Genomic DNA, 14,129 nt, shown 5'->3' with positions numbered 1-14,129 from the left:
AAAAAGACCGTCTTGAGGTTTGTTCAAACACTAAATTCTGTGTTGATTTACTGTTCTTTGTAGGTTGATCCGAACAGTATTGCTGCCAGAGATGGTCGGATCCGAGAAGGAGATCGCATACTGCAAGTAAGCATGCCCAGCTTCTTTCTGTGGGTTTTCTCTTAGAAACGTATGGTTTGGTGAATGGAAATCTTTATACAGACCTGCTCAACCTGTGTTGCAAAAAAGGGCCAAACATAATGAGGGAATTTGTTAGTGGTTTTATGTAAATAGACTAATTGTCATATGGGGCCTTAAGAACATGCCGTGGGGGTCGACAGAAAGAATTTGGTGGGGGCAAGGCTTTTATTACTGCATGACTCAATGAAGTGTGGCAGTGCTTTGTAACAATAATTTCCTTTGCAACAATATTTTTGCTTTGTAACAATAATTTGTTTTTTTTATATAACTTCATAATTTTTTAACATCGAAAATAACAGGTGCTACCATTAACAGGTTTATGCTACTGAATTTGCCAAGCTTGAAAGGATGGAAGCCTAAGACTGTCTTGCCAGGATTTGATCCTATCTTCCCCACTAGAAGAACTGGCAACTGACTTTTCTAACACAAATAAGACAAAAAAATCCTGTTTGCCGCAAACCCTGTTCCAAACAATGCATTTTGTGTGGTCCCGGTTGTAAGCCAGATGTGGGCCTGAGCATAAAGAGTGAAATCTTGATGGCATGGTGGATGTAGGATGTATCATTCATGCTTAATCAATAGAGAAACCAAGGGAGCCTACCCTCACTTGGATAGCATTATCAACGCCTTGTCCTGCCTAAGGCAAAGCCACACTTGGTAGTACTGCAAGTGGTTTGATGCATTGTATGGGTCTCTTTTGAAAGAGCAATAAGAAACATCTAAACTTTTGTGAATTCAAAATAGGTCCATCAACTTCACCTCTGAGTCACACCCATTTCTCTACGTTCAGAAGTGAATCAAGGCACATACATGTGGAGCTAGGTATATGAAACCTCTGTTTGTTTAGGCACAGTAAGATAGCCAAGTGTTTCCCTAATGTTTTAGAAACACAACCCGAGTTTTATGACACCAAACTTTCACAATCCACCTAACTTTAATGGACCGGAGGTGCAGGTGTCAATGCAATAACAGCAATTGTTAATGTCATGACCTTTACCTTGGACTTCGATATAGGAATGTGGCCAAAATATTGATCTGCTCATAAAAGGGCAGTTGGTGAACTGCACTGTATTCGGAAACTGGAACACTTTTCAGAGTAGGGTGCTGGCCTGTGGCATCCATTCATTAAAATCACAAGGCTTCTGAAAAATCTTGGTGTTGATACCAGTGATTTTAGCAAATGTGAGAGACTCCTTCTGCAGCAAAGTATGGGGCTCATAACAATTTATGAGTTAATACGAGGTCAAGTGGTGTAGTTTGGACTGTGTATCAGTTTTATGTAGCGTGAACACAGCGTAAGGGCTTAGGGAACTGTACTTAAGCACCAGATTACATTACACAAGGTCAGAATCATTTTATTATAAACAGTGTAGATGAAGTGATTTGCCTAGAATCAAAGGATGTCAAGCCAATGCCAGGGCTCAAATCTGGTTACCCAGATCCAAAGTCGACAGCTCTGGCCTTCAGGCCACATCCATATTCCCCAATTTATGTGTGAAGGCCATACACAAGTGAGATGGCTGTGTATAATCACATATAATGAGCACATATACTGTAAACATTGCTTTGTGAAGTAAAAAAAAAAACAGCAGCAACAAATACTGGAAGGTTCACCGGGAGTAATGCTTGGGAATACTTGCAAAGGTTTGTTTTATAACTGGACATAAAGACATTGTTCAGCACCTTTGCACTTGTGCACAAACCTGGTAATCATTTTTAATTTTACTTACGTATAAACCAGATATTTTGAAACCCAACAAACATTGGCTCATGACCAACCAGTGGGTCCTGACCCACAGTTTGGGAAACACTAATGTAACCTAATGTCATAACTTCTAAAGGCAACATGAGATATATAAATGGAAAAATTAGTGCATGTAAATTTTGCCCTGAATTCCATATCATCAAGAGAGAGAAGACATGTTTGCAAATTGATTTTGGCATTAAGTGAAAAATGGCACCTTAGCAAAAAAAGTTACATTTACGTGGCTAGCCAATCAGCTGTGTTCATGACAAGGGTTAGAGGTCTAAATAACAAAACATGAGAATTGTATTTTCTTAATGTAAACTCTCAATGAACAAACATTTTAGTGAAGTGGTGAAGAAACTTGGTAGGAACATTATGCCATTTCTTGTGGACAACTTCAATCAGGTCACTAATCCTAGCCAGGCTGGACTCTGAAAGTTTAGTATATGCAGGACTCGTAATGGAATTGGACACATTACAAAAAGCACAGCATAGGCTATCCACACTCATTTTTAAGTTGACAGAACAAGATCATATCTTTTTGGAAGTTGTAGGTCAGAATATTAAGGACAGAAATACCTTCCTAAAATAGTATTGTGGTCAAAATATTAGCAATTAAAATATTGTGAAGCTAAGCATATATAGGCAAGTATATTATTAACTGTACATTCAGGTACCTTTAATATGTACTGTGAATCAAGGCACATATATGTGGAGCTATTTATTTGAAACCTCTATCTGCTTATTTGCATTTATCCTTGTGATATTTTGGTAGTTGATAAACAACAAAGATCTGGTAGCAGTGGTATAGAAAAATGTTGCACTTCCCACAGGCTAGGGCAGGTATAATGGTTACAAAGCAGTGCTTAATTTGTGCTTGTTGTTTCCGGGGCTGAGCACCGGCACTTATTTTTGAGGGCCAGCGCTTATTCTTCTGCCTCAAGCATTTGCTGTGAGCAAAAGACACATATGGGAAAGACTGTGGAAGAGAAAAATGAAAAAACGTCACAAAGGTAAAAAGCAGAAAGCTGCCAGAGTGAGCTGAAGAGGCAGGGAGTGGGTTTAAATGGATCAAAGAGGCCCGAGATGGCTTCAGGATTCTGCTGTCTCAGTATTCTGTGCTGGCACATTTAATTGCAGGAGCCGCATGTTTAAGGGAAGGGCTTTGGGCACCGGCACGTTTTTATTTACAAATTAAGCACTGATACTAAGTAAGGAGTTGTTCTACAGGTGGAGACACTATGCTAACAAAAATAGTGACTTATGTATGTGATAAAACCTCTCAGATATCTGTATCATATAATAATTCCAACTGGTGCATAAAAAAGTCACAGTATACGTCGAAGTGTAGATCCATTTATTGATGGAAACGAAAAATTCAGTGGTCTAACATCACATATGTATTCTCCAAAAGCAGAAAGCTGCCAACACTTGTTGACACATGTTTTGTCATAGACAACATTTTCAAGGCTGCAAGTTCAACAGTATATACAACAGTTTAGTCTACAAGTAAACGTTTGACACAAATATAATGTTATCTGCACCTAAGTGTACACTTAGCGAAATCTCAAAAACAAAATATATGTGCAAAACAACCCGAGGTAATCACTTATACCAGTGTTGCACAAAGACAAGGACACCATAAATAAAATAGAAGAAACACATGTGAAAATGAAGTGAATGTGAGAAGCAAATACAGTAAAAAGGAAATGGAAAAGTGACGGGGATATGAGTCAGAGGGCTCATGCCCATTGGTCACATAAAGGCGAAGATGAAAAAAAGTAATGCAGAACGTAAGTGAAGCTAGAGACCTGGACCCAGTAGTAAAATGTTAAATTTGAATGTTGTACCTGTATGTTCACGTCATGCCACGAACCTCAAAACATGAAATAAGCAATCGCATAAACATTTCCGAGAAAACACAGTGCAAAAAAGGATCACAAAATCGTTGATAAGGACCTCTGTCAGGTTGTCATAAAGTAAGGGAGACAAAAGATATAAGTAAAAAAAAGAGAGGAAAGTAAGCATCATAACTCCATACAGAATCTAGTAGAAAAACAAGATAATGTCTAGGGAGTAAAAAGAGACTCAGATCTGGTGTTTAATAGTAATGTTCCTAAAATCATGTACAGGACGGATTGTAATGTCAAGAATAGTGACCCTCGTCAGCTTGTTGTAATGTTCGTGGCGAAAAAGAAAAAGTACATAAAAGTGGGGGGAAATAAATGTTCCAATTATTGTAAACAGTAATGAAAACAAGAAAATATGTGAAAAGTAAGATGAAACTCATACCTGGTATATTGGTAGTAAGGTATCTCACTTAAAGTAGTAGAAGGTGCATAACGTTGGGGGAACCACGCTAAGTCCCCCAAGGCACTGTAAAGGGGTTACATTCAAATAAAAATCAGCTATTGTGGGCTCGGAGGGGAAGGAAAACAAAAGGAGTGAGAAATGTTGATTTGTGACTTTAGACATATGTTCCCTCTACACTTCCATTCTGAAGACTTTAGGTATTCAGGTCATGCAACATATGCTCGCTTTGAGGGATGCAAACTTACTGGAGCTAATGCTAATTGCTAATGCTAAATGCTAATTGAAATGGTCTATTAAGTATTGGACAAAAAAGTATTTATCCACAATGGTGCTTGGTTTCGACAGAGCCAGGGCGTGGAAATGGGATCTAAATTTTCCCCTTCCTTTGCAAACCTATCTCTGGGGTGGCTGGAGAAATTTTACATCTGGTCCAAATGCCTACCAGAAATCATGAACCAGGTGGTGTATTGGGGGAGGTATATTGACGATATCTTAATGGTCTGGACAGGCAGTGAGGAACTCATGCTAGAGTTCATTACCTTCCTTAATAATAATGCTAGTGACTGACAAGGGCTTAAAAGGAAGTACAAAATTCACATGTTTGCTGCAGGAAGTCCCAAAGCTGTAAGAAAACACAGCTGAGTACTTGTCAGCCTAAGGACCATCAACAACAAAAAAACCTTAACCAAAACTGTTGCAGACACCCATAAATTCTTAAACCTCTGGCAACACCTGGGAACTCATGTCATTCCAATATAGCGCTGTTGTACTGCATTAGTCTGACATGTACAACTTCATTGTTCTCCAGTAGATCGAAAGTAACACTGTAGCTCTCAAATGGATTGAACATGTGCTTAAATAGCGTACCACAATTTATTGCCTGAAAACTGGTACTGATTTTTCGTCAGTTTCTTGCTAAACTGCCAGTAAAAACAAAAGAAAAAAAGGGGCTCGCTTTTGCCCATTGCAGCGCCTCCAATGCTAACTATGCAGGCCATTTAGAAGCGTGCTTAAAAGAATGGCGCGATTTCCTCAAAACTGTTTTAATTCGCCCCCTGCCCTGCCGCCCTTTAGCATATTTTATTCATTTGTCATCTGCGCCTCCAGTAGTTCTCGGCCGTAATGGCATGCTTGTTCTACCGAGCATCTCTCTTATCTGCCAACTATTAATTCAGAGGCAGGAGCCAGATGAATCTTTCAGGATCAATCTAATTTTATCCCTTCAGTCGTTTCATTTCCTCGGGAAACATCACTGCCAAAAACAATAGTTGTATTTTCTCCTTCAGCAAGATCAGATCAAGAAATCAAGCTGTAATCTCTAGAGTGCACTTGGGCCTGCAGGTGGATGGCCGTCGTGGCCTGACCTTGAGAGAAGCAATAAGTTAGGTTTTAGTGCCGAGCTTTGCGAGGCGGCTTTTTTATCTCGCTGTCTGTGTGGCCCAGGACTATAAAAACGTGTCTAGCGCCGAGCTGTGCTATCTGCCAGTAACGTGAAAAGGCCCCGGCGTCTTGCAAAGCATTTTCCCAAGTTTTACTGATTCGGGCAGAAGTGCTAAAAGAAAAACAATTTGCTGATATAAATATGAGGAGGATATTCGCGGGACAGTCTAGCCTCTGATTCAATTATTTTCAATCCATACACGCTGACTTCCAGTCAGCTTTCTAATTAAGCGTGATGAGCCATTCGTTATACTGGACGTTTAACAAGGAAAACATGGAAGGCTGTTTGATATAAAACTATTAAAGTAATGTACGCGATAAACTCTTCCCAACGCCACGTGTAGGTGCTAGGAAAACAGTACCACCACCACGATTAACCGAAAAACGGTTTCTTTATGGATGTTTAGAAAGATAGCAGCAAGTGCCTTCAAAATACGTAGCGGCAGAATGTTGGTACCCCTGCTGCAACCCCCCAACATACAGGGCTCCTTTACGTGTTTACGGAGCGGTATCCTCATGGGGAGGGTACAACTGCTCGGGGCAACTTTGTGTATTCCGGTGTGGTCGGAAAGAGAATTGTCAGGTCCAGAAACTCCACATCGGTTAAATACATGTGCGGAAACACCTGCCAGGCTAAGGGGTGTTGAAGGATGCACAGGGCTCCCTACACGTATCCTTCAAGAAGAATATCCCCCGGATAAAGGAAAACATCAACCTGCCCTCCTGCTGCACCTCACCCCCACAACTCTCCCAGGGTCATAGGGAAAAGGCCTCCAACCGTTTATCACCTGCTCTCTAAGTAGGTGGTAAAGGGCTGAGGATATGGGCCTGTTGGGGACAAACATGCAGCATCGGACCAGGTGTTCCATAGTCTACATTTTATTCCCCATTTCAAGGTAAACCACTGGTGACCCCCGTTATCTCACAGAGGGATACAGTTAGTATTGTACATTCCCTCCCCACTGTTTTCTCGTGGAGATAAGGGGGAACATATAATTGAGCCCAAAGTAGCTTGCATTTCATTCGGAGAACCACATGAAGAGATAGGTCGCAGATTGCAACAATTCTATGGGTCGATGCCAAGAGATACTCCTGCACTTTGTAAGAGTGTTAATCTCATTAATACAATTTAACACAAGTCAGAGAATTTTAAAATTCACTCTGCCACTTACTCTCAGCCAGTAATGGATATTCTAATATATGAAACTCAATGCATTTTATTGAGTCAAATAATCACACAGACCACTGTATTTTTTTGTCCTCTGATGCCATGCCCCTGGCATTTCCTGAAACACTTATTATACGGCATTCCTATAGTCTAGCTAGGATTTAATCTATGGAAGCACAAAATCATACAGAGTTGATATACCACAAACCAACAAGCTTGATAATCCCATTATAGCATTTTAGAAGAATACTAGGATAGTTGGGCAATCCACACAGTTTTAAGACTCTGAAAACATGAACAAAAGAGTGGAGTGAAATGTAAGGTGTTGACTCACCAAGGAACTTTCAGTGAGTATATAGGAGGCCCATGTATGCCCAATGGGGCGTGCCTGTGATGGTGTAGGGCCTTGCATGTCAAGGGCTGCTTTGAACTGTATCAGTGCTATAAATGGAAAAAAACATAAGTGCAGGTACTCACTAACAGTGTACTGGGGTGGAGTTTGGGGTGGGCACAATACAAGTGCTAAAGTTGAAACGAGGGCTGGGTGCTAGGTTTTTGACCTTGCCAGGCTTTGTATGCAAGAAATCTGCATGCATTGTTAGAATGTCAGATGCATCTCTCCATTAGTTATCACACTAATAATTATTTATATAGCACTTACTAATAAGTGTTTATTACTATCCAAAGTAATGATTTTCTAGCAACCCTAAACTAAGAAAAGATTGAGGAAAAAACAGTGAGATTCTAAATATATACTTTGTTGTTTGCATGCAGGTCCTTGCTGCAGGGTAATAACTGACTAAGCTATATCAAGGATGTTAACTATTCACATGCAGGGAACATAAGCCTTTATGCATCGAAATCAGCAGTCAACTGAGCTATCTACATAAAAATAATCAAATCTGTGATCTAAATGTTACACGCTGTGCTTTACAGCAGACACAATAGTCTTCTATGCATCTTTATGGTGAGTTGGACCTTTGATTTGCATGTACACAGATCTTTCTAGGAAGTGGATTAACCACCTGAGTTACGCACTTTATTGCTACTTATGATGCCCAAGCTTGCTTACTTAAGGGAAAGCCCCCAGCTTCCTGTTCCTCATGAATAGTAAATGCACAGCTGCAAAAAAGCGAGCAATTTGTTGGTACTCTTTCTATTCTTTTCACTAGTGGGTGTTTCTTTCAAACCTGGAAACCGGAGTTGCTTTCCAAGGGACATACTTCGTATAACTTTAGTGAGCAGCATATCCTCTCTCTCTCACACTGCCACTGGATGAGAAATGTTGACATACAGACACTGGCGATATTGCTGTTGGTGATGGTGTAATGAAACTTGATGAGGCCCCCCTGCAGACTATGTGGAGTGGCCCATCTCTATATTCACGCAGGAGCTCTGAGGCCAGAGTACTGTGCTGAGGGAGCCGCCTATTGCTTGCCACCGCCCCCCCCACACACACACACCTCAGGGGCTGTGAGGCCTTTGTTACACTGCCAGACTTAGCCTTTTAACATTCCATTTTATTTGGCTGAAAAGGAGTGGTGAACGAAATAAACACGCTGCAGATGTGATATATTAGAAAGAATAAGATATCTACTAGACTGATCTGGCTGCAATCTGTGTAATTAAAATACACACTGTTGGAAATGGAGTCTTTGGTTGGCAGTCAGGTTACCCCCTGTCCAAGCAAGGACCCTCAATCTAGTCAGGGTAAGTCACACACAATCCAAATTATCCTGTGACCACCCTCTGGTAGCTTGGCACTGAGCAGTCAGGCTTAATTTAGAAGGCAATGTGCAAAGAATTTGTGCAATAAATCATACAATAACACAATATAGCACGACAAAAATACACCACACAGTGTTTAGAAAAATATATAATATTTATCAGGATATTTGCAGGTCAAAATGATCAAAGATGCAATAAGTAAATGTAGAGATATCACTGAAAAGTGATATAAAGTGTCTTAAGTCTTTTTAAAGCAAACAAAGTCTCTTTCAAGCACAAAGTACCTGTTTTGCATGAAAAATCTTGCAAAGGGCCGCAGAGGAGGAGAAGCGAGGAAACAAAGGGGTGTGCGTTGATTTCTCAGGCCGCATACATCGATGCGTCATTTAGTTTCCACGCAGGGACGGCTGTGCATCGATTTCTGGCGCTCGGTCGTGGATCCGTTTAGGGTTGCAGGGTTTTCAGATGCCCCGGGGTCTGTGCGTGGAATCCTGGGCTTGTGGAGCAAATATACAAGCGCTGCGTCAATCTGGTGGGCGTTCCGTGGAAGTTTCTCCCGCACGGCAGGCGCTATGTCAATTTCTCCTCTGGAAGTCGGGCTGCGTCATCCCAGGTCGGCTGTGCGTCGATCCGGTGGGCCGTTTGTCGAAGTTGCGGTCGCAACGCAGGCGCCGCGTCGATCTTCTCCTTGCAAATTTACGCTGCGTCGTTCCAGTTCGGCATGCGGGGAATTTCTCACCGCGGGCAGGCTGTGCGTTGGTTTTAGCAAGCTGTGCGTCGAATTTTTGAAGCACAAGGAGTCCAATTGCAAAAGGGAAGTCTTTTTGGTCCTGAGACTTCAAGGAACAGGAGGCAAGCTCTCTCCAATCCGTTGGAAAGCACTTCTTCACCACAGCCAGGGAGCAGCAAGGCAGCAGGCCAACAGCAAGGCAGAAGTCCTTCACAGAAAGCAGTCAGGTGAGTCCTTTGGGCAGCCAGGCAGTTCTTCTCGGCAGGATGCAGGTTATGGTTCCAGTTATCTTCTCCAGGAAGTGTCCGAGTTGGAAGGGGCAGAGGCCCTGTTTATATACCCAAATGTGCCTTTGAAGTGGGGGAGACTTCAAAGAGTGGCTTAGAAGTGCACCAGTTCCCCTTTCAGTTCAATTCTGTCTGCCAGGGTCCCAGTAGGGGGTGTGGCAGTCCTTTGTGTGAGAGCAGGCCCTCCACCCTCTTAGCCCAGGAAGACCCATTCAAAATGCAGATGGATGCAAGTGAGGCTGAGTATCCTGTGTTTGGGGTGTGTCCGAGTGAATACACAAGGAGCTGTCAACTAAACCCAGCCAGTCATGGAATGTAAGGCACAGAAAGATTTAAGTGCAGAGAAATGCCCACTTTCTAAAAGTGGCATTTCTAAAATAGTAATATTAAATCCAACTTCACCAATTAGCAGGATTTTATATCAACATGCTGGCCATACTAAATATGACCTTCCTACTCCTTCCAGATCAGCAGCTACCACTCAAAAAATGTATGAGGGCAGCCCCAATGTTAGCCTATGAAGGGAGCAGGCCTCACAGCAGTGTAAAAGCGAATTTGGGAGTTTCACACTACCAGGACATGTAAACTACATAGGTACATGCCTTTTGCCTACACAGCACCCTGCCCTATGTGTTACCTAGGGCATACCTTAGGGGTGTCTTATATGTAGAAAAAGGGGAGTTTTAGGCTTGGCAAGTACTTTTAAATGCCAAGTCGAATTGGCAGTGAAACTGCACACACAGGCCTTGCAATGGCAAGCCCGAGACCAGGTAAAGGGGCTACTTAAGTGGGTGGCACAATCAGTGCTGTAGGCCCACTAGTAGCATTTAATATAGAGGCCCTGGGCACATATAGTGCACACTACTAGGGACTTATAAGTACATTAAATAGTCCAATTGGGTATGATCCAATGTTACCATGTTTAAAGGGAGAGAGCATATGCACTTTAGCACTGTTAAGCAGTGGTAAAATGTGCAGAGTCTAAAAACCAGCAAAAACAGTGTCCAAAAGGTGAGGGAGGCAGGCAAAAAGTTAGGGTGACCACCCTAAGGCTGCCAGGTCTAACACACACCAAGATCTGTAACAGCACACATGATGAAAAAATGTTTCAGTTGGATTATTCAAATTGCTTTATAATCTGTTGTTGATGTTATGTTGCAGTATTTATGGCAAGACCACATGTGTTAATTCTGATAATAATTTATATTAAATGCCTCATAGACTTACTATACTAAATGTCAAATGTATTCTTGCATTTGCAATTGTTGATCAAATACATATTAAAAAGAAAAGGAACAGGCTTTCACATTACATTACATTACAAATGGCAAGATGGTCCTTCTGAATCGAAATATGACCATAAAAATGAAGTCTCGTTCAGGAGATGAAACTTATTACATATTAAATATGTTTTCTGTGCTTGTACCAAAATGTCTTGTACCGATGACCACGTGGGGTGGAAAACAGATGAAGAATATCTGTTTTCATGCATTTAGAGTTCCTTCACATTGTGCAACATATTGCACCCATGAGTGTGAATAACATACACATATCTAGTCATGCAACACATTATTGCCATTTGATACAAATACAGCCGTGTGCGCTTGTGTGGCAGGGAAGCCCACGTGGTTTTGAACTGGCTGCAAACATCTCTGTTTAAAGAGCATGTCACATTTTTCCACTGGACTTACCTTCTCTTCCATCCAAGGTTGATAAAATAGCAATCAGCGAGTTTGGTAACAATGCAAATTTAATTCAGCTGTGGATTGATGGTTAGGGATGGTGAAAGCAATGGTAAACGTTCTTTTGTTCTGTCCAAGGCATATTGACACTATTCTGAACAGTACATCCCCAAACCATCCCATTAAATCTTATGGGCCCCTCTTTGCCTCAACTGTGAAAGATCAAAGGATAATCTAATCACCCTTCAGCCACACTCTGGCTTTGATGACTTCCAGAGAAGAACACGCTGTGTCCTGGCGACAATATCTGCTGTTCTGGCACTCGTGCACCAGCTCAGACCAGGCTTTCAACGTGATTAAATCTGTGTAGTGCATATTGAAGGTGCTGCTGAGGTACCACTACACTGATGGAGGGATCACTGCCTGCATTAAAGCCAGGCCCCCTATGACTACCGGTGCTCTGTTTGTTCTAGGAAAAGTGCCAGTACTCGAGGGAAGGAAATTAAAAAGTGCTTCTACTCAATACCGGTGAGTACCAGCCCATTTAAAGCAATTAATTTAATGATGGGTTACTGGAACATTTGGTAATTCCTTTTCTTAACATGTAATCTGTGCAGCTAACTCATCATGCAAAAATAAAGTGCAGTATTGGAGAGTGCAGATCTGCATTTTCAGTTGTAATTCCACTCCACCCTACTGTGGAATACAGATTAAGAAATGAAGGTGTTTTCGCTCCTAGGATCTATTTTCTTTGTGGCAAAAGCCTGTAATACCATTACATATGAGTTGTGCATGTATTATATAAAGGGCACACTACCCTGGCCTGCGCTGCTTTGCATTTTTTACTGGGTTCACCAGGCATAAACCAAGATTGTGCACTATATTACAGTAATTGGGCTGTCCCCCCTCAGAGCCAAACGTTTGCACGTGCTCTGGTACAGCAGAGTTTTTAAAGACAGGAGAGCTATTTGAAAGGACATGTGGCCTAATGGTCAGAGCTGCTGACTTTGGTGTCCCACCTCAACATTCTGTGATTTTGTGCAAATCATTTAATTTCCCTGCTTTTTTTTTTTTAAATGACCCCGCCCCTGTGTGACTTAATCTGGTGCTCATGTAAAGTGCTTCAATATTCTTAGGCTAAGTCTGCAGTATATACATTTGGAAAAAAAAGCTTAAAATCCACCTTTTACTGTGCATGCAGTAACCCTTCTGCAATTGAAAAGGGGGAAGACCACTGCAGGTGCGTGCAGTGAGTGACTGCAGCTGCCTGCAGGAAGGTGTCTGAGGCATTAAGGAAACCTTTGTCCCCCATCAGATGGGCACCTTTGGAGGAGGTGCATTGAATGCATCACATCTATGTGGTGCACAGTCAGTGTGCCTCTGGATAGTCTCTTTGCTTCTGTGCCTGCATTTGTGATATGGTTCTGGTCCAAAGGCACAGTGCTCCCTCATTTGCAGTGGCCACACTTCCATGCAAATGAGGGAATACCCCCTCATGATCACACAAGCACAATACGCCAAGAATCTGGCACACACGCAAACTGTGCCTTTAGGGCACATTTGATAATATAGGCCCTTGATGCATTTTTATATCCATGGGGTTGTCATTATTTTTGCTTGTTATTATTACCTACAGGGTATTTTGTGTTCAAGAAAGGGATTAAAAATACCCCTGTAGTGGCCAAAATGTACATAAAGATTAACCCGATCAATTTAAATGATTGGCAGGATAAAGAAGGGGTCTTTACTCCATTTCAAGAGACATTAAACTTTATCATTTGATGATAAACTTAAAACAGTCAAATATGTGTTGCATTCCTAATAGCACCTTTAAAGCCTTTGACTTTCTCAAGAGGCAGTAAGTTGGGGACAAGCTGATCAGAAATGCAACAGGGTTGGCCAAGTCCTGCTTACACTCTCCACTGCACATAGCTGAATGTTGTTTGCAACTGGGATTGATCACTTTTGAATGGTAGGGGTATATGGCCTGGACTATTCTAAAGGCTATGAGTATTGGGCGTTGGCTGCAGAGCCTTGCCAAAGGTGAGACTTTGATGGCAACACTTAATGCACCTGACTCAGTGCTGGTTGTTCATTCACAGAGGTTTGGACATGAAGCCTGGTCGTGCAACTAATTAATGATGGCATTTAACATGTCATTAGTCCTGTCAGATGTAAGGTTTTAAGCAGGATTTTTATTGTTTTGGTGCTTTTATTAGACTGCAGTGTATGAAAAATCCATATTTCACAGATAACCATGAAATATGGGAAATATTTCATGGTTGTTTGTGAAATACAGATATCACTATCATAATGCCCACCTCCAATCTACTCTGTAGAGCTTTCACATTGTGAGAGCTACTAGGGTTATGTGACTTGGAAGACCAAATTATGCAGCAAGGTTTTATAAATTATGCGGAAGAAATGCAAATTATGCAGCATATTTTCTGTTACTATTATTTTCATCAATTTGAGATAAAAGCAAAATGTTTTGTTGAAATTTGCAAAGTTTTGAATTTATGTGGCAAATGCATTAAATCCATAAATACTGCAGCCACAGAATCGCCTAAATCTACTGATTTCCATTGTTGACTGTTATTTTATTAATAATTTGTTCGAGAAAGTCAAACAAACCCTGAATATTCTAATTCCAATCGAAGACAATAGCTTTTTCAAGCTAACAATCCCAAAATAAACATGGAATTTAGAAATTACATAATTGGCTACGGGGAGTAAAATGGTCCAAATGACATTTATCATTCACTCAGCTTTCGGTTTAGTAGTTTATGATGTGGCTAGAATCACCTAATGGCAACATTTGACCATATTAGTTAATTATCATACATTTGTTATT

At 41.3% G+C, this 14,129-nt stretch overlaps 1 protein-coding gene across 1 annotated transcript in view; it reads left to right on the top strand.

Annotated features, from left to right (window-relative positions):
• Nucleotides 1–14,129, top strand: part of PDZRN4 (PDZ domain containing ring finger 4) — a 469,963-nt gene that overhangs the window by 382,837 nt on the left and 72,997 nt on the right. Inside the window, exon 5 of the mRNA XM_069228854.1 lies at nucleotides 64–126. Within this exon, the coding sequence (XP_069084955.1) occupies nucleotides 64–126 (63 nt within the window). The remainder of the gene's footprint in view (nucleotides 1–63; nucleotides 127–14,129) is intronic.

This window comes from Pleurodeles waltl, chromosome 4_1, assembly GCF_031143425.1.
Source record: "Pleurodeles waltl isolate 20211129_DDA chromosome 4_1, aPleWal1.hap1.20221129, whole genome shotgun sequence".
Lineage (NCBI taxonomy): Eukaryota > Metazoa > Chordata > Amphibia > Caudata > Salamandridae > Pleurodeles > Pleurodeles waltl.
Note: the sequence above shows the minus strand (reverse complement) of the source record. Positions and strands in the feature narration are given on the sequence as shown.